General features: G+C 36.3%; 1 protein-coding gene across 1 annotated transcript in view; it reads right to left on the bottom strand.

The window, feature by feature from the left end:
* Nucleotides 1-379: 379 nt before the first annotated feature.
* nav1b (neuron navigator 1b) overlaps nt 380-23,564 on the bottom strand; it is a 70,381-nt gene continuing 47,196 nt past the window's right edge. The window contains exons 9-29 of the mRNA XM_073870508.1: nt 23,356-23,504; nt 22,932-23,108; nt 22,774-22,826; nt 21,177-21,200; nt 20,118-20,195; nt 18,169-18,252; nt 17,807-17,918; nt 16,238-16,366; nt 13,201-13,363; nt 12,963-13,116; nt 12,538-12,718; nt 12,338-12,429; nt 11,219-11,314; nt 9,142-9,310; nt 7,728-7,963; nt 7,484-7,638; nt 7,333-7,404; nt 6,994-7,190; nt 6,793-6,911; nt 6,402-6,599; nt 380-788 (exon numbers count right to left, since the gene is read on the bottom strand). Of these exons, the coding sequence (XP_073726609.1) occupies nt 702-788; nt 6,402-6,599; nt 6,793-6,911; nt 6,994-7,190; nt 7,333-7,404; nt 7,484-7,638; nt 7,728-7,963; nt 9,142-9,310; nt 11,219-11,314; nt 12,338-12,429; nt 12,538-12,718; nt 12,963-13,116; nt 13,201-13,363; nt 16,238-16,366; nt 17,807-17,918; nt 18,169-18,252; nt 20,118-20,195; nt 21,177-21,200; nt 22,774-22,826; nt 22,932-23,108; nt 23,356-23,504 (2,725 nt within the window). The 3' untranslated portion in view covers nt 380-701. The remainder of the gene's footprint in view (nt 789-6,401; nt 6,600-6,792; nt 6,912-6,993; nt 7,191-7,332; nt 7,405-7,483; nt 7,639-7,727; nt 7,964-9,141; nt 9,311-11,218; nt 11,315-12,337; nt 12,430-12,537; nt 12,719-12,962; nt 13,117-13,200; nt 13,364-16,237; nt 16,367-17,806; nt 17,919-18,168; nt 18,253-20,117; nt 20,196-21,176; nt 21,201-22,773; nt 22,827-22,931; nt 23,109-23,355; nt 23,505-23,564) is intronic.

The raw sequence follows: 23,564 nt of genomic DNA, 5'->3' as shown, positions 1-23,564 counted from the left end.
AATTTCTGAAAGCCTGCACGCATATAGCACACAAATATTTTTTTAAAGATGCTGGATAACAGGAATGATCCCGGCCATACAAAAATGTGAAGCTAAATAAATGAAGAAATGTTTGTCATGTTATTCTTAACTGTAAGATGAAGTTCAAGTGCACACTAGTGAGTAAAGATTAGCACCTGATTCCTTGAGTTGTCAATGTGGGCAGCAGTGGAACAGTAAAGGCTCCCTTACACACTTACTACAATAAAACTAAAACTTTATGTAAATGCATACTGTATATATGCAGACAGAAGAGCTATAAAAGTATTATGTGTTTTATCTGACATATTTTTTTACTTTCACTAACAAAATTATGTTTCCTAACTTTGTTTTTGCACCCTTTCACATATAAGTGCCATACAATACAATGGAGATCATGTTTTCTTGGACGATACCATCTTTTAAGTATTTAAGAGTACCATGGTGTAGGAATATAGTCATCAAAGTGTAGCATGTTACATATTAAAGTACCACGGTATTACCATTGCTTAACCATGGTACTGCGAAAGTCTAGTATTGTGAGGGCATGCTGCTGTGATTTGCACGATTTAAATAAAAGAAGATGTGATGTATTTCTGTGAAATGCGCTCATAGCATTTCATGTAACAGTACAGAGTCATCTGCAGGTGTGTGGAGGTTCAAAGGAGAAATCATACAGGTGTTTAAAGAGGAGGGAGTTTGAGATCCGTCTCTTTCTCTGGTGACTCAATGTAATTGGCAGCCTCTTGTAGTTTTAACAGCATGGCCATCTGAAAAAAAAAAGAAGTGATAAAAATATAATATTGAGATATTTACCCAGTTCACTGCTGATATGCAGATGCATGGCATTAAATAAACAGTATTTATTTTATTAAATGTTTATTTACAGACAAATTCAAAAAGGTACAAATTAATATATATATATAATTATCATATGTGACCCTGGACACCAAAGTAATAGCCAAAAAAAAAAAACCATTATATTGGTCAAAATGATATTTTTTTTTGCCAAAAGTCATATTGTTTGTTTGTTTGTTCTTTTTATTTATTTATAATGGGACTATGCACAATTTTTAACATAAAATCTCCTTTTTATGTATTGTACCGGATTTAGCCAAGGGCTAATTTTCATCTGTAGTCCCCCAGACAGGTCAACGCTAACATAACATTACACAGACAATACCTATGTTCACATACAATAATGCATTTTATTAAGTAAAGATATTGTTCCATGAAGACACTTTGTAAATTTTCTACCGTAAATATATAAATATTAATTTATCATTAGTAATATGTGTTGCTAATGACTTTATTTGAACAACTTTAAAGGCGATTTTCTCAATATTTGCACCCTCAGATTTTCAAATAGTTGTATCTCAGCCAAATGTTGTCCTAACAAACCATAAATCAATGGAAAGCTTATTATAAAGCCCTATGCATTAATCTCAATTTTTTTTTAAACTGACCCTTATGACTGGTTTTGTGGTCCAAGGTAGAGGTCTTTTTGGGTCCAAAGAAATGTACTCGACCTGAAATGACTCGAAGCACTTTTTACCCGAACCCAAGGTGCATGAATAATTTTTCTAAAAAGAAAGACCCGACCCAAGACAAACTCAAGAAAATTAGACCCGAGTCCGACTCAACCCATTGGCAATTTGTTTTAACCCGACTGGACCTGAAGGTAAATGGCACTGACGTGCATCCCCGTACGCACCAGTCAGACAGTAAGAAACCTCGGTGGCCTTGCAACCAATTTGGCCGCTGCTTCATTTATTTTCATTTGTTGTTTTTTCAACTAAAATGTGCATTCAAAATTGATTGACAGGTCTGTATTGTTAATTAACCTACCGCCAACCACATGATTTCGCAAGCACTCTTGGAAAACAGAGGTGAGGGGTTGGAAAAGTACTCGATGTACACACGCGAGATAGTTTGGGTTTTCTCTGGTCCGTTCGGCAAAATTCATTCACATTCATTTTAAATGACCAAAGACCCGATGCCGCTAATATTATACCCGACCCATGTCGAAAACAATTATTTATCGTTAGTAACATGTATTGCTAAGGACTTCATTTGGACGACTTTACAAGTGATTTTATCAGTATTTGGATGGAAAAAAAGGGGTTGGAAAAGGACCTGATGCACACACACAAGATAGTTGGGTTTTCTCAGGTTTGTTCAGCAAAAACACATTCATTTTAAAGAACCGGAGACCTGATGCCGCTAAAATTATACCCAAACTGTGTCGAAAAATCATTAGGATATTAAGTTCTTGTTCCATGCAGATATTTAGTAAATTTTCTACCATAAATATATCAATAGTTATCATTAGTAATATGTGTTGCTTAGGACTTCATTTGGACGACTTTAAAGCCGATTTTCGCAATATTTGGATGAAATAGAGGAGGGGTTGGAAAAGGACTCGATGCACACACGTGAGATAGTTGGGTTTCTTTGGTCCGTTCGGCAAATACACATTCATTTTAAAGACCCGATGCCGCTAATATTATACCCGACCCGTGTCAAAAAATCATTCGGATATTAAGTTAAGATATTGTTCCATGAAGATACTTTGTAAATTTTCTATCATAAATATTTCAAAAATGTATTTATCATTAGTAATATGTGTTGCTAAGGACTTCATTTGGATGACTTTAAAGGCGATTTTCGCAATATTTTGATAAAATGAAGGAGGGGTTGGAAATGGACTTGATGCACACACACACAAGATAGTTGGGCTTTCTAGGGGCCGTTCACAGCAAAAACACATTCATTTTAAATTACCAAAGACCCGATGCCGCTAATATTATGCCCGACTCGTGTCGAAAATTTTTTATTTATCGTTAGTAACATGTGTTGCTAAGGACTTCATTTGGACGACTTTAAAAGCGATTTTATCAGTATTTGGATGGAAAAAAAAGGGGTTGGAAAAGGACCTGGTGCACACACGAGATAGTTGGGTTTTCTCAGGTTTGTTCAGCAAAAACACATTAATTTTAAAGTACCAGAGACCTGATGCCACTAAAATAGTTATCATTAGTAATATGTGTTGCTTAGGACTTCATTTGGACGACTTTAACTCTTTCCCCGCCATTGACGAGATATCTCGTCAATTAAGAGAAAACGCTTCCCCGCCAATGACGAGATTTTCCGTCTTTCCGCAATACCGCTTTTATCCACCAGGTGGCACACTTCCGCAACTTATACAACCCGGAAGTATTGCCCTCTGACAAGCTGCTGCATGTCCGTGTCTGTTTTAAAGATCGCTCTGAATGGGATCTCTATGAAAAGTCCGTCACAAAAATGGAATTATCTCAGCTTTTTGCTCAAAATGTGTTTTTGCAGAAACCTACTCATATTCAAAAGCTGATTACAAAAGAACTACTCAAGGTAGGATGAAACGTTTTTTTTTTGTTTGAAAGCAGAGGGTCTGTTCTTTCATTTGGTATATTGTATGTTTATATATCTGAAGAAGAAAATTTTCTGGAAGGCATTTAACTTTGGTGAAAATTAGGGATGCTCCGATCAGGATTTTTGCAGCCGATACCGATCACCGATTTGTAATCTTCGTGATCGGCCGATACCGATTCCGATACCGATTTTTTTAAAGCTGATATGCTTTGATGGGGATGTGAAGACGCCTCGCGCTGTTTACCGGAGCGCGTCCTCATACGCATATCTCTGTAAACTCTGCAAAGAGAGACATACAAATCTGCACGCTGCACATGAGCAACAGGTTGTAAAAATGCTCGCGCTACGTAAAAAATGTCTTTAATTGCAACCGCATTCAGGATCCTTTTGATGACAAAAGTAAACAGAAAGATCGGTTTATGAGATCGGCAGATTTAGCGAGCACCGATCGAGTCATTTAATGCCATTATCGGCCGATACCGATCGGTGGCCGATCAATCGGAGCCAGAAGTGGGTAGTAACGAATTACATTTACTTCGTTACATTAACTTGAGTACATTTTTCGGGTAACTAGTACTTTTAGAGTAAATTTAAGGATGGGTACTTTTACTCTTACTCAAGTACATTTCTAGTGAAAAAACTGTACTTTTACTTCCCTACATTCGGCGGCGTTACTGCGCTACTGTCAAATGGTAATAATTAATGAATATATATATATTTTTAAAAGTTTATAGGGCGTGTTCGAAAGTTGCGCGAAACAGGCTGCGTCACCCTTTAGCGCGCGCAACCGCGCAGCCGCGTAGATGATAAGAGAAGCAGATGAGGGCGCGTGTGCGAGATATCGGAGGCAGATCATGCGTGGGGGCTTCAAGTTCGGTCTATGTTTTCACCACAGGAGGTCAAAAAGAATAGTTTCATAATGCGATGCATGCTTTGTTCAATAAACGAGCTGACATCTCAGCGTACAGGAATTCAAGATCCAGCCTGAAGTAAGTGTCACAGTATTGTCTATTTGAATACTATTAATGGTCATTTCACACACTGTCCGAGTTTTTTTGCCATATGCACTCTTGTGCAAGCGATTACAAATCCTAATGTAAGTTAAACCATACAAACAGCACGTTCACATCTGCACATTTCCATATCATTTCCCCACAACTAAACAAACTTAACAGCATAATGTAATGACTGCATTTATACACAAATCCGGACACCTCACTAATGTGTAGAAAATACATTCAAATAAAAACGGGATTGTATTTTATTTAAATCTTTCCTAAAGAATGAATGAATAAAAATAAAAGAACAAAGATTGATTTGAAAGAAACATGTATTATAAATTATAATAAATGTAGAGATGATTAGCAAAAACAGATCAGTTCCATATGAAATTCTAAAATGATCATTTTTATTAAGCTCCTGTTTATGTTCAGTAATTGCACTTTAAATGGCAATGAAAATAACCTATTCATATAAAAACATGATAACAAACAGACACACACGTTCTTATTTGTTAACTGTTTGCATGTTTAAAGGCAGACGCTGACAAGTTTGTGTTGTGAACATCAAAATAAATATAGAGTTAACCGTCAGAAAAACATCTGTATGTGTGTGTGTTTGAGATTTTTTCTCAAATGACACGTTATGTGATGTTAATGTACCCATTGCAGGACTGAGATAGGCTGCTTTACTTGTATATAAGCCGAACAATGAGAGTTTTACGGAAAGGTTTGTGAAAACCCTCCAAGTAATCTGAAATTCAGTGCTTTTGCGCTACTTCTCTATCAGATCGGAAGTAACGAGTAACTAACTACTTGAGTAGTTTTTTCATCTAATACTTTTTTCCTCTTACTCAAGTAAATAATTAGATTGATACTTTTACTTTTACTTGAGTACATTTTTGTATAAGTACTTGTACTTTTACTTGAGTACAGATTTTGGGTACTCTACCCACCTCTGATCGGAGCATCCCTAGTGAAAATCATGAAAAACGCTGGCGCTGGCTGGCAACTTTTTTAAAAAATGCTGGCGGTGAAAGAGTTAAAGGTGATTTTCTCAATATTTGGATGAAATAGAGGAGGGGTTGGAAAAGGACTCGATGCACACACGTGAGATAGTTTGGTTTCTTTGGTCCGTTCGGCAAAAACACATTCATTTTAAAGACCCGATGCCGCTAATATTATACCCGACCCGTGTCAAAAAATCATTAGGATATTAAGTTAAGATATTGTTCCATGAAGATACTTTGTACATTTTCTCAAATAAATATATCAAAAATGTTTTTATCATTAGTAATATGTGTTGCTAAGGACTTCATTTGGATGACTTTAAAGGCGATTTTCACAATATTTTGATAAAATAGAGGAGGGGTTGGAAAAGGACTTGATGCACACACACACAAGATAGTTGGGCTTTCTAGGGGCCGTTCACAGCAAAAACACATTCATTTTAAATTACCAAAGACCCGATGCCACTAATATTATGCCCGACCCGTGTCTAAGGCACACGTGAAACTTTTAGACTCGAACCTGCTCAGGTTTTCGAATCTAAGTGGCCCTGTGAAGACCTCTAGTCCAGGGTCACATATCATTTTCATAAAGCATTTATGCCTGTGACAATAAATAAAAATAAACGCATTTGCAAATCTATCATGTGTGAAATGTGCACTAAATGCGCATTGCTGTTTGTCAAGTAGGAATAATCAAATCTGTCTTTTTTCAGACAATACATATGAAAGCATTATTTAATCATGGTACTGCAACAGCCTGTCAACAGTAATTCACATCTAATTTTGTCTTTTTCAGGAACCGAATATGCTCATCCTGATCGAAATTTAATAAAAAACCTTTACAAGTATAAAAACAACAATTTCTACTTTAAAGCTGAATCATTTTAACTACAATAGGTCACGTATAAACCTACAGATGACTGTAATAAACACACGGTGTGATGTACTGTAACATGGCACTAACCAGTGGATCTGACTCCACAGAGCTGGGCGGAGTCTCCTTGTGCGGCCGATCGTCTCCTGGTTGGCTGGGGCTTCCAGGTCCGGTGCTGGGTGGAGGCAGGTGAAAAAGTTTGGCCTGGTCTTGTTGAGCTGAGGGCCATGGCAGAGATCCTCGGACCCACTCCACAGGGTCTTCCCAAACGGACTTCTGACCATGAACCTTAAATCATTCAGCACCACAGAATATCTCTTACTAATAAAGTATTTGCTTAATGTTACTACAAGTCAGCCAATCAGATTAAAGCATTCTGTTTTGAAAAGAATCTACTACAAATCTTAATCCTAAAGCAGTACATATGATGTACCTTTAGTTTAAACAAAGTCTGAATAATAAAGAAATGACTGTGACGCACCTTAATGCCATCTTTGGCACCTTCCTGCAGGTATGGAATGATGGAATGATTCCAAAGATCAATAAACCACGTCCGAAATTCGTCGACCGTAACTGGACACGAGAGGAAGAAGCAGGGGCCTACGGCGACAAAGATTAGACAAACATATAGTTGCCTCTTCATTCTAATTCATTTTAATGGCAATATAATACTGAACATTACCGATGAGAAAATCTGAGGTGCTGTGCTTTTCCAGAAAGGTGTGCAGGTGGTACCAGAGTCTGGGAACCCAGTCCAGTACCCGGAGGAGATCTTCATTGGTTACACTTTTGGGATTTTCTGCTTCCATTAGTTTTCTGTGCAGGTAACGCACCAGGAACCCATTGGCTGGCTCGACGTTATTGGAAAACGTCACCATTCTAAAGGACGATGCACGTCAAAATCAAAATAAATATTGCACTTTTGACGTCCTACTTTTAGATAATGTGTACTTACAAATATATAGCATATGCTTTTTAGGACATTAATAGTATGAATTTTTTACATTACGGTAGCTCTAACCTGAAGCTGAGATGCAGGCCATGGTTTGGGGTCATTTTCACAGGCTGATTGGTTGTTCCTATTATGTATGGACTAAAAAAAAGACAAAATATCTCATTAGACACCTTGTAAATTCACCACTGTATAATTTATACACAAAATGTGCACTTACCATTTATGATATTTACAGGTTAAAGCACCATTGACAAGTTCACTGGTGGATACCACATCACTGACATCATCCAGGATGATGACCAATGGGATTTCAGTAGGGCTGCTCTCACGATCAATCTGATTGGCCAGATTGGACAGATAAAGCTGAAGGTCCTACAGAAACAAAAAGTATAAATCAGCTATATCCATATATGTGTGACAATTTGATTGACGGGTCGTCCTATGGCCTTTACCCATCATACCTTGCAGGACTGGCGGTGCATATTGAAGGTGACTGTGATGGCAGGCGTGATCTCACGAGCGCTGCGCTCCACCAGGTACTCTGCGAGGCGGTAGGTGAGGTAGGTCTTTCCTGTACCACTCGGGCCCGATAACATCAAGCGCCTGTGCTTTAATAACAGACTGATGTAATGTTGCATCATGGGTTTGGGGATGAGCGTCTCAAACACGAGAACGTCTACACACTTCTCCTTCAGACCTGCAAAATGAGGAGAAGCTGGTATTAAACTCTACGACAATGTAAGAGTTAAAGGCACAATATGTCATTTTCACCACTAGAGGTCGCTAAACAAAAACAGCCGCTGCTCGATGATGCCGTTAAAGGGGTCATAGCGTAAAAGATGTACGTGTTCCATGTTATTGAAAGCACAATTGTGTTTTAATTTCAGTAAACCATCAACCATCATCATTTGTGTTTTTATTTCATCAGCTCATTTGCATATTTAAGGACACACTCAACAATGGCACATTTTTGCTTGGACCTACACAATTTAAACATGCTATAATAAATTATCTGCGGGGTATTTTGAGCTAAAACTTCACATAGGTACTCTGGGGACACCAAAGACTTATTTTACATCTTAAAAAAAATCTCATAATATGACCCCTTTAATAAGCATGAAACGATGGGAGTTGTAGTCTTCAACTTCAATGTCAATGGGAATTGATCTGACAGGACTCATGAACATGATTTATCAAAATAAAGTTTTATAACAGTTACATTATAATGTAAAACCACAGTACAGTATGACAATATCAATAAAAATACTGTCACATACTGTCAATTCATCAGACGCACGTGCGTCTCGTCAGAACTTTACTTTCGGTTTCTATTTGTTTAATGGTCTGACTAGTTGCTAAACTCGTATACCTCGTTGAAAATAACGAATGTTTTGGTTTCCTAGGTAAACTACGTAAATAAACTACTTTAAAAGGACTTTTTTGTTATTTATTCTTAGCAGAGTTTACCGAAAGTTACGTGTTGACCACGATAGCCGCTTGTTTATGTTGTTACTGCTGAAACCGTCTATACATATATGAGACAGAAAAGGCAAATGGCTTTTGTTGTCTTTATTTCTGGGTGGTTTATGACATCACATGGTGTCAATAACCAACATACAGAAGGATCTGTTCTAAAAATAACCTTTAAACCAGACCCAATAAGATGACGGGATTGGGGGCAGAAAGAAGTGTTTGTCTGTGTTTTTGCCTCTATATACCATAAACTTTGGGTGGCCCATCACATGCATGCAGACTACTGTTAAAAGTGTGAAACATTTGCTTAATGCATTTTTCCCCACAGCTATGCTTGTGATAATAGGAATGAACCTTACAAAATATTAAGTCATTGTTATCTTTGAACCTCAATGCACTGACCTTTAAGGGCTACTATGATACAAGAAGATCCTTTGGTGTAGAGGCGCACCGGTGGGGTTTCGGGCGGCTGGGCACCCAATACTCTCTTGAGATGACTCAGACTGTAGCTGTAGATGGAGTCCTGAGAGAGGCCAAGACTCGAGCTGGGATCCACCGTTGATAAATAATCCTATAAACACATCACAATCACATTTATATTAATAGATCTCATATTTTCTTTTGTGGCTTCAAAGGGTACCCAGAATACACCAAAGTCATCATTTTATTAAACTTTGGGGGAAAAAAAGATTGCAGGGGTTACAGCAAAAAATTAAAAAAATCTTTTGACTGAATTTTTTTCCTCGGCCAAAACCCTTTCAATATAAAATAAGACTGCATAGTCTTTACTGTTTTAAAGTAATCTTTGTTACTGCAGTAAGTTACGGTATTCAGTGATTTTCTCTTCTTTTGACAAAGACTTAAACCGGTACTGTTAATAGGCTTTAAGACATAACCAATAGTGATGGGAGAAACGAAGCTTTTCGAAGCTTCGAATCAATTGAACCAATTGCTTCCAAAATTGATTCAGTTTTTCGAAGCAGTTCGAAACACCACACACGCTGGCGACCCCTGCTGGTCAAAATAGTGTAAAGCAGATATGGCCAAACATTTTACACTTTTTTTCTTTACAAAAAATAGCAAGATTTTTATTAAAATATGTTTTTAAAATTATTTAACTTAATTAAGACATAGTTAAAAGTGTATTATGTGTTTTTAGTTTTATTTAGGGCAAACAAATCATTAAAACTAACTACCCTTTTAATTATGCACATTTTTGTCATTAAATCTGTCTATAAACAATGAATAGACAAAATGGCAGTGTTATTAGTCAGAAGGATAAATGTTTTTGGAACTTTTATAATAAAACTGACCCGAGTTCACCGAAACATATTAGACACTGGTCATGTGATCAACTCCCCCTAGTGGTGAACCATCGGATTTTCGAAACGTTTCGAAACAGTTATGACGTAATGAAGCCTCGTTTGCTAAAATCACGTGACTTGGACCAGTTTGAAACACGCTCCGAACCACTGATTCGAAACAAAAGATTCGTAAATGATTCGAAGCCTCATGAAGCAGTGCTTCGAAAACGACCATCACTAATAACCAATACTTTGACATATGTGTATTGCATAAAGACGCAAACATAAACTTATTTAAGTATTAATGCACGCTATCGGTGGGTATGAAGCAAACCATACGCGTCGGATTTTTTAAGTTCAAGGTGGCATTCCAGTTAAACCCAGTGAATCAAATCATCATACAGTAAAAAGATAAAAATGGCGCTGGGGTTTGTTGTAAAAACTGTGCAAAAAGAAAAAGAACGGCCAATCTATATTACACTGTATATAAGCACAGACTTTATTTAGTCCACAGAAAGACAAATACTATACACACTTTTCCAGCATATTCTCCTAATATTTGCTATTAATAATGTTCCATCACATGTCAAAATAAACCATTAATTTGTCATTTACCAGACTTAAGAATGTACGTAGAACATCATATATTTTTCGTAAAATTAAATCACGTTTTAATAAATTATCAACTCCAGAAACAATACCAGAAATATAGAAATATTTGTACCGCTGAGTACGAGCAGCCATCTTGATAACAGCATATCGTTTTGACATCTCACATGTTTCTATGTGATATGGACAATTTAGAAATTTAGAAAGAAATTTAGAAAGTGCGCTCCTATCGCTAGCCAACGACTTGATTAGCTCCACTTCTTTTTAAAGTAATGAAATTATTCATAGTCAAGGTACCCTTTAATGGGGCATACACACCAAACGCGAGTTCAACGATTTGCGCAAGTAGATTATAAAGTCAATGCAAAGACGCAAATTGGGTGGCGCAATTGCCACGAAAACACGCGCTATTCGCCTCAAACGCGCCTTTGCGCATGTTGAAAATATTCAACTCAAGCAAAAAATTAGCATGACACAAAGTTAAATCGAGTAATCTAGAGCGATTAATACGATGCAACACGTTTGGTGTGTACGTAGCATACGACTGTACAGGTAGTAAGACTCACTTTAAAAGCCTGACTAACTGCAGAGTCCAGAGCAAACCAGTCCGTGCGTCCGCTGATCTTAACCGTGCCGATGAAAAACTCCAACTGCTTGACCTCCTGTGGATGGGAGAATGAGAGTTATATTATTTTAACTCAATAAACCTTGAGAGTCTGTGCTTTATAGTGCTTGTATCATGATTAAGGGGTAAAACCGGTCTAAACAACACACAAGGAATAGTCCACTTTTATAAAAAATCTAAATAATTTCTTCACTCCCGTGTCATCAATTATGTCTTTTTTGTTCAGTCGATAAAAAAGTTTTTTGAGGAAAACATTCCAGGATTTTTCTCCATGTTGTGAACTTTAGTGGACCTCAGCAGTTTTAATGCAGCTTTAAAGGGCTCTAAACAATCCCAACCGAGGCATAAGAGTCTTATCTAGCAAAACCATCATTACTTTTAAACCACAACTTCTCGTCTTCCACTAGCCGTGTGACGCGCCAGCATGACCTTATATATTACACAATCACATGGAAAGGGCACGCGTTACATATGTGAAACGCACACGTGCGGACCATTTTAAACAATAAAACAAAAAGACATTAATTACTATCATTACACACACAACAACGTCTGGTAGTTTTGCATGTCATGTGTGACCATTCAACGTGATTACGTAATATGTAAGGTCACGCTGGCGCCTCACACGGCTAGTGCAAGATGAGAAGTTGTGGTTTAAAGTTAGTTTTTTTTTGGCAAAAATTATGTAAACTGTTGAGGTCCAATAAAGTCCACTACATGGAGAAAAATCCTGGAATGTTTTCCTCAAAAAAAAAAAAAAAAAAAATGAAAGTGGAGTAATCCTTTAACTGTGGTGAAATGACTCTAACACAGGATCTCAAGTGGCTTTTTGCTTTAATAACACAATAGAAACATCAATATGATATCAAAGTAGGACATTTAAAGTTGCCAAGCAACACTGGCTCTTATAATCTTAATATGAATTCAGCAGATGTGCAGTCGTAGGTGTATGTGTACTGTATATGGGTTATTTGTCTCTGTATGTGGCTCAGCAAATCTAATTGTAGATCTGAATGATGAGTAATATAATGAAGAGTGACGGCTTATATATCGGACTCACATCTTTAAACATGTGCTGGTTTGGTATTCGAACCATCACTCGGACCAAACTCTCGTCTTTCTGCAAAGTGGCGGTGGGGCTTTGAAAAACATCTGTGAAAAATCCAACATAATAGAAAATAAATGAGAGAATATAGGAAGTTCAAATAAAAAAAATTGTGTTGTAGATGCTGGTCTGGTGTTTCCTGTTATGAAAGTCACCTGGGTAAAGTTCATTTTGTCCCATGCCGAAGGTTTTGGTGAGAGAAGACACTGATTGGCGTGGTGATGCAACGCCCATTGAACTCAGACCAGAGGACTGGGAGGTGGAGCTTGGAGGTCGGGAGGAGGGGCCTCCGGTCTTCAGCTGGTCATTCTCCGCCTTCAGGTTCTCTACTGTCATCTGCAATTTTATTCATTGGGGTATTTACATGACAGGGTAAGAAATGTAACTTATGTAGTAAAATAAAATAAATGCAGCAGTCATACATGTGGAGCAACATGAGATTGTGTGACCTCATTTCCATTTTTGGTCATCTTTTCCTTGTAACGTAAATTTCGTTTTACTACGGCCTATTCATATACCTAATTTCTTTTCTGTATAGCCATAAAACCTGAGGTTGTGTCACACAAATAGTATCACAAACCTGCATGTTGGTCATCGCTTCCTGTAGTTGCTCCAGCTGGTGGGCGGAGCTAAGAGCCTCTAAACGGATATCCGTCAGTTTCCGTTCTTTTTCCCATAGTTCGGAACGTAAATTTGACACCACTTTCTCGTCGTGCTCCGTGCCGTCACACGATCTGGCAAAAATAAAGACATCATACATGTAACAGTTATAGTTAAAAAACAAATTATGAACAAATTTATACTTTTTAACTTATTACTCTGATGTAGAGGTGGAGGTCTTGTCAGGAGCGTTGTCCACTTCATTGTGGATTTTAGGAGATGAGGGGGTGGAGCAGGCCGGTGTTGCGATCTCCTCGATATCTGCGTATGATGACTTTGAACCCTTTTTGCTGAAAGCTTTGTTGAAGGAGCTTCTCAACTACGGGACAACAGAGATACGAGAGCTCACAGTTCACCCAAAACATCTACTCTGTATAGTTTAAATCAATTTTGCTCTTTAAAAATAAGCATGGACACGCAGATTGTTAGTACAAAGGCCTAGATTCATAACGACAGCAACAATTAGAGGAAGTTTAGCATTAATGATGCTTTCATGACCATATTTGCATCTGGCCATTCGAATAAATCTTTACGAAAATTAGGATGAAATATTTAGGATGATTGTGTTTTTAGACACACAAGCGCTGTAATCCATGCAGTTATGGAGCATCACTAATGGAGCATACACAACAAATGGTAATTCAACGATTTGCGCGAGTAGATTACATACAAAGTCAATGTACACTTAAAACAATTATTCATTCAATTTACTCAATATCTTTAAGGTAAGTGGTTGCAATCAACCCATTCATGCTACATTTAAACAAAAGTTTTTTATTTTATTTTACTTTATCTTTTTTTGTGTAAATGTAGCTTAAATAAATTGATTGCAACCACTTACCTTAAAAAAATTGGGTAAATTAAATGAATATTTTTTTCAGTGTAAAGACGAGAATATTATGCGAACTCGCACGGGGCAATGCGAATGAAGCAAATTTTTTTGCAATGACACAAAGTTAAATCCCGCAAGTAATCTGCGAGGAACGCAATGCTTCACTTTCAAGAAAAAAAATTCGTAGTATTTTTGTCTTGTTTTCAGAAAAATATCAAAAAATTCTTAAATTAAGATGCTTTTTCTTGATGAGCAAAACGACCCAAGAAAATAAGTCTAGATTTAAGACCAAATATATCAAATTTAAGTGATTTTGTGCATAAAACAAGCAAAAAAATCCGCCAATGGGGTAAGCAAAAAAATCTTGAACATTTTTCTTGAACACTAAATTCAAGAAAAATTTGCTTATCCCATTGGCAAATTTTTTTGCTTGTTTTATGCAAGACATAAATACTAAGAACTTTTTTTCTTGAAAATCATTTTTTGCGGTGTACTTAGTATTTTTCTGTCAGTAAAAATCTAAAAAAATCTAAAATTAAGATGTATTTTCTTGATGAGCAAAATGATCTAGGAAAATAAGTCTAGTGTCTAATCAAAAATATTAATTTTATGTAAATTAGTGCTCAAAACAAGCAAAAAAATCTGCCAATGAAATAAGAACATTTTCCTGAAATAATTTTACTTTTTTCATAAACATTTAATTCAAGAAAATGTTTCTTATTCCATTGTCAGATTTTTTTGGCTTGTTTTAAGCACAAATTAAATTGTATATTTTTTCTAAAACTACACTGCAAAGAAATTCATAAAATAAGCAAAAAAAAATAATCTGCCTATGGGGTAAGCAAAAAAATCTTGAATATTTCTCTTAAACACTAAATTCAGGAAAAATGTTATATTTTTGACCTTTTTCTTGAAAATCTTTTTTTTGCAGTATAGACCCATTTTCCTAGGCCACTTTGCTCATCAAGAAAATACATCCCAATTCAAGAATTTTTAGATATTTTCACTGAAAACAAGACAAAATACTAAGTAAGAAAGTCATTTTTTGCAGTGTTCGCACTTGGTGTGTACGCAGCAAAGGTTTACAGTAACATTACAGTAACTATACTGTATGTATGAAAGTATATTCACATATCAAAAATGAAGATGACAAACAAACCCATTATGTGTTAGGAACAAAATTTCAGTCAATATGTCAAAAGTCAGGGTCACATTTTACCCCAAAATCAATTATTATTATTTTTTTATATTTTCATAAGATTCAGAATCCCATTAATGTTTCCTCATATGATTGTTATTACTGTAATACCCTCTTATATCTGGCCAGACTTATTGACTGACTGATTTTGAAGGACTGTATGATAAATAAATGATGAACATATTGTTTTCACCATATAGATGTTTGCTATATGACATGTTTGTGATAACTGGATGAGGATATAATGGGTTTGGGTGGAGTATCTTACCTCATAGACCTGTTAATAGAGAACAGGGAAGCATGAGAAAAAACCAAAGTCATTCTTAATGTAATGCAATGTTAAACCTGTCCCAACAGTAAACTTTAACACAAACAAAACTAAACAGACATGATCTTTAAAATCTTGCTTGTCTATCATGATCCCTTCTCACACACAGATTACGGAAACTACATAGAAAATGTGTCTGGGATTTGTCTGGGGATCGTTTGATTTTGGTTCATTCACACTGCAAATGCGATCACCCACATCCCGTAAAGATGCATGACATGATTTGTATTTGAAATCGTGCACTTGGTGGATTTTCTCTGCAGAGTCTTAAGTTTGCTTTTTCGAGAAACCACACGCATGCATTTTTTTTATGATTGAATCATAAACCAGTGCATGACGCGCTGTAAGCTATTAAGCTGGTGAATGATTCAGCACGGATAGTGAGGTGCTCCCTGATCTGCAGATATTTCTCGTTGGGAATGTCTTGACGTTACTACGACACGCCACTTGCGACCTCGTTTCTGCCTTTTGTTCACACAGGACGCCTTCCGGAAATGTTACGGCAATGTTGCTAGGTCCCTTTTTACGGGCGTGATCCCAGAATCAATTACGGGACGTGTTTGCGTTCACACTGGCAATTTTATGGGACTTTTCTGGGAATGGGGTTGCATGCAAACAGTAGAGGCATTTCTGTGTTATTTAGCTTATACCATGTCAAAGTCTCTCAATACAACATTACACTTTAAACTAAACAAAGAATCAAGTTTATTGACTACACAATGACCTACATAATTAAAATGGTGATTTTGTGGCGTTTCATCCATGCCTGTCAGTTTCAGTCCATGCTAATATACTTTTAAACTATCAGATTGTCCAGCAGGGATTTCTATATTTATATTCTCAACCAGCTTTTCTTTTTCTTCTTCTTGGCTTCTTGTTCTTTCAGGCTGCCGGCGCTGGAGTGACTGGTGATGCTGTTAAGACTGGAGATGCTCTCTGAAGAGTTTTGTCTGTCCATCTGTAACTCTGAGGAAAACACATAGCCAACATTCATCAGAAATATCACCTAAAGCAGTGCTTCTCAAACTTTTCGGCATGTAGGGTGCATCCCTTCGTCCTCCCCAAAGAAAATTAATGACATAAAATAATCTTATGGGGCATACAAACCAAACGCAAATTCAACGATTTGCATGGGTAGATAACATACAAAGTCAATGTAAAGAAGCAATTAAACGCAAACTTGTGAATGACAAAATTTGTGCAGGGCAATTGCCGCAAAAACACTCGCTATTCGCCGAAAATAAGTTGAAAATATTGAACTCAAGTGAAAATTAGCATGACACAAAGTTAAATCCCGCGAGTAATCTAAAGCAAGGAACGGAATGCTTTGCGTTTATTGTGTACGCAACATTAGACTTGTTTAACTTTAACTCTTTCCCCGCCATCAATGAGTTATCTCGTCAATTAAGAGAAAACATTTCCATTGAAATGAGTTATGTGTAATACCGCGATTATTATGCACTTACCCAATTTATAAAAAAACTGAAGCAAAAAATATTTATTAAGTTTAAACTCTGTGTATGTTTTGATAATCATTCTGAATCTGATCTCTAACAAAATTCCTTCACAAAAATGCAATTATTTCAGTTTTTTTTTAAATACCCATTTTTAAGAGTTTAAAAGCAGAGAAAACATTTTTTCCCCGTTCTGTTTGTTTTGTTTGTTTGAAAGCAGAGGGTTTGTTCTTTCATTTGATATATTTGTATGTTTATATACAGCAGGGAAAATAAGTATTTGACACATTTGTGTGGAAGAATGGGCCAGAATCACTCCTGAGCAATGCAGACGACTGATCTCTCCATGCAAGAGGCGTCTAGAAGCTGTAATCACCAACAAATGCTTTTCTACAAAGTATTAAATAAAGTGTGTTTAATACTCATTCTCTGTGTCATTTCACTTTATTTATTATGACTCAACTTGTATACTTAAATGTTCTGATTTCTTTGTATGAATTCAATATTTGGCTTGATGGCTATATCTGGTGGAAATTTTGTGTCAATAGCCCACTTAGAAATCCCCTTACTGATGAAAATGTTTATGTGTCAAATACTTGTTTTCCCCGCTTATTTCTAGAAGATTTTTTTCCTGGAAGGCATTTTGTGAAAATCACAAAAATGGTGGTGGGCAACTTTTCAAAAAAAGTCTTGTGGGGAATGAGTTAATTAAACAAAACATATTGATACAATGTAATGCTGTTTTTAGTAGCCTTATTTTTTTTAGGTTTAACTGCACTGAATTTATGATGAATTAATGTATTAATGAGATGGAGCCCCCGGCACCATCTCACGCCCCACAGTTTGAGAACACTGACCTAAAGTGACTAAGGAAAGCAAAAATCACATATGCACAAAAACAGCTAAATTAATCCATTGTCAAAATGTTTCAATAGCTGTCTAAAGTTCAAACCTTTAGGTGTGGTCTCAGGAATATCCAGGGCTCCTTGAATAATGACCTGTGTCTCTGTGTTTTTGCACTTCAGGTTGTCTATGGTTTGCCTCAGGTCCTGTAACTCAGAATCCTAAAATATAAATCATAGCATAACTGTGTATTTACTTTGGAAACACAGATTTACAATAAAAACACAAAAAAACGTCTGTTTAATGTCCAACACCAAAAATGCAATCACAATACTACACTTTATTTTACTACCTACTAAACTGTTATGGTTCTTTCGTATATCATCAACACACATATTATTTAAAATTGAAAACATTGAGCATATGATAGCATGGCCATTAATAAAATAAGCATTGTGTATGTACACTGACCTTCTGTTCAGATGTGACCGACAGACTTTGCAGTCGTGCAGTCATGAGGGCCAAACTCTGTTCGAACGCTGCAACCAGGTTAGCCTGCGGACGAGTAACTGTTAGTTATTTGACAATCGGTAAAAAACTTTATTTACAACACATCAGACACACACAAACACACACACACACAAGTTGTGCGCGTCTCCAACTGGGCCGGGAAATGGACGGGAATCAAAAACATCCGTTGTAATGGATGGATGGAGGAGACCACGACATGAGGTTGCCATGTGAATGTTTGCCACATAGGACATCGCTTCGAACTAAATAAAAAAAAATAATTTAAAGATACATCCATCATGCTACCTGACTCTGATTCTTGTACTGCATGCTAACATTTACCGAAAAAAAAATATGAGTGCAGCTTGCACATGATGCTTTGGTTGCCTGAGTATTTTTTAAGGATGCTAAGATGCTGAATATTGTGTAGTGTGTTGCTATGCTTTGCTAGGGTGTTCTGGGTGGTTTTTAGGGCATTGCCAGGCCCAAGTCTAATTCAGAGTCCCCATCAGCATCCCTGAATAAACAATGACATCATAAAATGTGTCCAGGTGACATCATCAGTCAGCGCCAGACTGAGGGTACATGCAACAGTGACGAACGGGGCTGACAGTCCAACAAACCTGGCCTGCCTGTTAGAGCCACCGGCACGAAGGAAGCATCGGTCATCAGGGGCCGGTAGGAGACATCAGTCGAGGAGAGAGGGACAGTGCTGTTAGGACTATAGGGCTATGAGCCATTCCTCACACAGACCACACACATTCATACAGGAACCCCAAAAAACTATTTGGGCACTCATAGAGCCATTTTGGCAGGGACTTTAAGTCAGATCCCTTCGATCTAACACAGGTGTCCTAGCAGAGTAACCAAAGAGACTTGTTTTCCACTATCCCATTTTGTTTAATGTTTAGTTATTTAATGTAAAGTCATTCAAATGTTTCAAAGGGGGCCTTAAGTGCCCAAATACATTTGGAGTCCTGGGACCAGCGTGTTCACAGATGTGTAAATGCATGTTAGAAAAACTTAAATAGCATGTTGAATCTCATACGGTAGTAATGTCAGATCTGTGCAGTGTTAAAGCAGGATGGGTTAGTGGGCACACAGTGATACATTCATGACATTAGAGACAGCTGGATTATTCACACTATACTGTAAATACTGTAATTAAAACAAATCAACATGGCAACGCTCACTGGCATTATCATTAATCCTGCTTTAGCGTTTGAGAAAATAATGAAACAAATGAGAATCAACAACATATTTAGAGAATAAAATTATTATAAGTTTATAAAAGTCTGACAATGTTGGTGATGTAATTTACATGACATTGTGTCTGAAAAACAAACAGATATGAAAATGTATTAATATAAAGGTAAAACTTTTTGCTACGGTATTAATCAACGCTATAGTACGACAACATGTGACCCTAAAAACCGGTCATTAGGGTCAATTTTTTATTTATTTATACATCACCTGAAAGCTGAATAAATAAGCTTTCCATTGATGTATGGTTTTGGCCTTTAAAGTTATCCAAATAAAATCCTTAGCAATACATTTATGATATATTTACTATCTTATATCTTAATTGAAAATGATCTTAATATCCTAATAATTTTGGCATAAAAATCTATAATTTTCATTATTGGCTATTGCTACAAATATACCCTGCCCAGGGTCACATATGTGATTTGCATAATATGATATGATATAAAGCATATAAAATAAATATTGTTTTGAATCATTTGAAATATAAATTAAATCTCATAACCAAGAAATAGTGAAATGTGATGAGAATTTCTAATTTAACCATCACTATAAAATGCAATAGTTTCAAATAGTAAACTACGTACGAAAGATTACATTAACTGTAGGGTTAAAAACTCTGTATTGTCACGTGTGTTTGTACATACGTTTGCAGACAGCTGTGTGCTCAGACTGGCCACTTTATCTTGTGATGACTCCAGCTCACGCTTCAGTATCCGGATTTGCTGAGGTTAAAAAGCAAATCACAAACGTAAAACTATAAGTCTTAATACACTGTAAGGTTATAAAAAAACACAATTTAAAGACAATTAAAAAGTACGCTTTTTGGGTCAGTGACAAAAATGGTTTGGCAAGATGAGAAATTCAAAAATCGTTTTTAAAAACTTGTTTTAAAAGCACGCATCAGGTTTATTTCAATGCACATACAATGCATATATTTATGTTAATTTTATGCAATAAGAAATTACATTTGCACTATTTTTATGACAGTTAAGACTGAATGGACCTGAAAATGTCAAATAGTGTAATCGCCAATTGCGCCAAAGAAAGAGAAATATTAAATATTTTATCCACCTTAATGGCATGTAAGCATAATCATAAAAAAATCATTTTAAAATATCATTTTATTAGTTATTTCTAAATGTTAATTTTAATGCGTTTTTGTAATATTTGTCCTGACATATGCTGAAAACAGATTTGTTTTCTAAATAATCTTTGACAAATGATGTAAAATTATGTAAATATTTTATTCCACATTTTTTATGATATATGAATATATATTTATATTTTCATTTAAAAAATACTAGTTATACCAATTGACACAGCCCGGGTAAACCACATTGACATTTTTGCAATTATCCCCCAAATATTCTTTCAAAATTAAATAAAACCAGAAACTTAGACTTGGTCCTCAAAAAAGAAAATGTATGCAAGTAATCTGCAAATTTACTTTGAAATTGTAACCCTTTTACATTTAATTGAATCATACAGATGCAAAATAATTAACGTCACGTCATTGACCCTTTTACATTATGAAAGAATTTCAGGCAGTACTGTAGTCAAGAGCGATGTTTTACACATCGATTTTTCACACACCATCTCTCAATGATAGTATTTTTGTTTTTTTAAATAATAAAATGTAAATCCTTCTTTAAACAACAACAAAGAAAGAGGAAAGACAGGATAAGAAGAGCAGATGTTCATACCTCTCCTTGCATTCTCTCTTCAGTCTGAGAGCATGTGATGAAGAGATGAAGATAAAGAGAAGGAAAGAGTGAAGAAATATAGAGAAAAGTAGTGTAAAGGACACTTCAGGAATTAAACAATAAGGTTTTGTGAAAGTCTGTGTGTACAGTAATGCCACTTTAGACTGCACAGTATTTCAGCAGGGGTCTCCAACCTTTTTGTGAGCACAAATGGCTAAAACAAGTCTACTCAAAAACCTTTAAAGTGTTGATTTTATTTTACTTGTTGATATGTTTTAAATGTTAACATACATAAAAGAAGCCAAGCTAATATAAAAATATGTAATAAAATAAGTATTAAAAATGAGAATGTGCTTTGGCGGGCAACTCACAGACTCCATGCAGGCAACCTGCTGGGCACCATGTTGGAGACCACTGATATACAATAATACTTTCTAAAGTCTATTCTGCCTTTTTTCTCCTGATAAGGTGATATTAAACGTCACACCAGACAGTGTTTCATTAACACATTCATATACAAGCACGTGTTGATTTTCGGTTTAAGTTTAAACTACAGTTTTATAAGTTTTAATTTGCAAATAGTAAACAGATAAATGCTCAAAAGAATACAAATGTCACATGAAAAGATGATTCGTAAGGTTTGCAGTGCTTGTATTTTGAAAATATTATTATTCATGATTAATAATTTAGGGTTCCCACACCTTAGCTATCTTCAAATTCAAGGACCTTTCAAGGTTTTTCAGGTCCAATACTCTCAAATTCAAGGACTAAATGTGGGGACACACTTCAAGTGAGAGCAAGGTTACATAATGTTACCTTTAAAGATACACTTTTGAGGGAACCCGCGCTGCATCACTGCGGTGACACTTTGGGGACGCCTCCAGGGGTAAGTGCGTCTGAATGTGTATATCAAATTCAACCAATGGTGAGGCTTAACGACAAAGACAGGGTGACGCGGGATCCAGGAAGTATATCGCTATCTGAAATATTGCCAAAGATGGCGTTACAGGGACGCAGGAAGTATGTCAAGAGAGACGCAGCGTCTCGTTCCCTTCTCAGAGAGCAGTTACATACATAACATAACCCGACACGTTTTAACGTGTCAAACTCTGCAAAAAAGCATTTTGTGGAACATTCGCATACAGAAGATTTAAGTTTATAAAGGGAACAGTTTAGCATGTGTGCTTAAAAAGTCTAGAATTTTATGATATTATCCTACACTACACAGGGAATAATATGGATTTTTTTCCCAAAAATCTTCTTGCATAAAATAGATTCAAGCACTTTCAATGACCTGTATCTATGTATGTATATTTTCAAAAACTTTCCAGGGCATTGAATTGTTTTTCCCAGATTCACAAACTTTCAAGGATTTTAAGGACCCGTGGGAACCCTGTAATTATTAAATGCAGAAGACCAAGAGCAAGGCACCACATCTTACTGCCGACATTCAGTGTGGGATGAAAAATAATTTTGCATATTACAAGACAACATTTTTCATTCTCAGCCTGCTACATGAGATGAATCCAAATGTACTAATTTGACTTATATCATTATATATTATTCATTAAATGTAAGATGTAAAGTTTTTACTCACTGATGAATAGTTGGATGATGCATTAGAGGCCAGAGACAGAACAGAGCCATGAACTGTCAGAGAAACATAACATAAATGTAAGCGATTTACACAATTTAAAGTCAGTAATGTATCTCTGGTGTATTTCATTATATCAAGATAATCATGCATGCGCGTACCATCTTCGACAGGCTCTCTGAACGATCCAGATCTCATCATGCTCTTAGGTCGCTCGGCCAGAGAGAGAGAGCTGCCCAGAGGAGATGTGCCATACAGCTCATAGCCCATATCATTAGCCGGGATGCTGCTGGAGCGAGTGATCTGAGATCCGGAGCCAGAATTCGGGATAGGCGCCACTGTGGAGAGAATCGATTAATTTCTCATAATAAACTTATAGCTTTGTTAATTATTTACACTACTTTTAAAACTTTAAGATACTACTTTGTTTGCTTCAATTTGTCATTTTGAAGTGAATCAAAAGTTTATCAAAGTTGTCCTTAGACCAGAATACTGATTTTATGAAAGGGTTTGATCCACTTCAAATGTTGATTAGTGTATAATAATACTTATGCCGCTATGATATAACCTGAACACACAACTTACCCACATTGGTAGTTTTCCCGGGAAAGGACCCTGTGACGTGCGTAGGAGACGGCAGCAGGGGCGGGCTGTCTGATTCGGTCATGCTTGATATCGTGTGCGAATGACGTCGTTCCCGCACTTCTACCTCAGTTTTGCCGCTGCCACAGTGACTACAAAAGACAGCGATGCATATGTCAGAGCGATCTTAGCAAGGATTACTTTACTAGTTA

The sequence above is a fragment of the Misgurnus anguillicaudatus genome, chromosome 8 (assembly GCF_027580225.2).
Source record: "Misgurnus anguillicaudatus chromosome 8, ASM2758022v2, whole genome shotgun sequence".
Lineage (NCBI taxonomy): Eukaryota > Metazoa > Chordata > Actinopteri > Cypriniformes > Cobitidae > Misgurnus > Misgurnus anguillicaudatus.
This window is presented reverse-complemented; position numbering and strand designations above follow the sequence as displayed.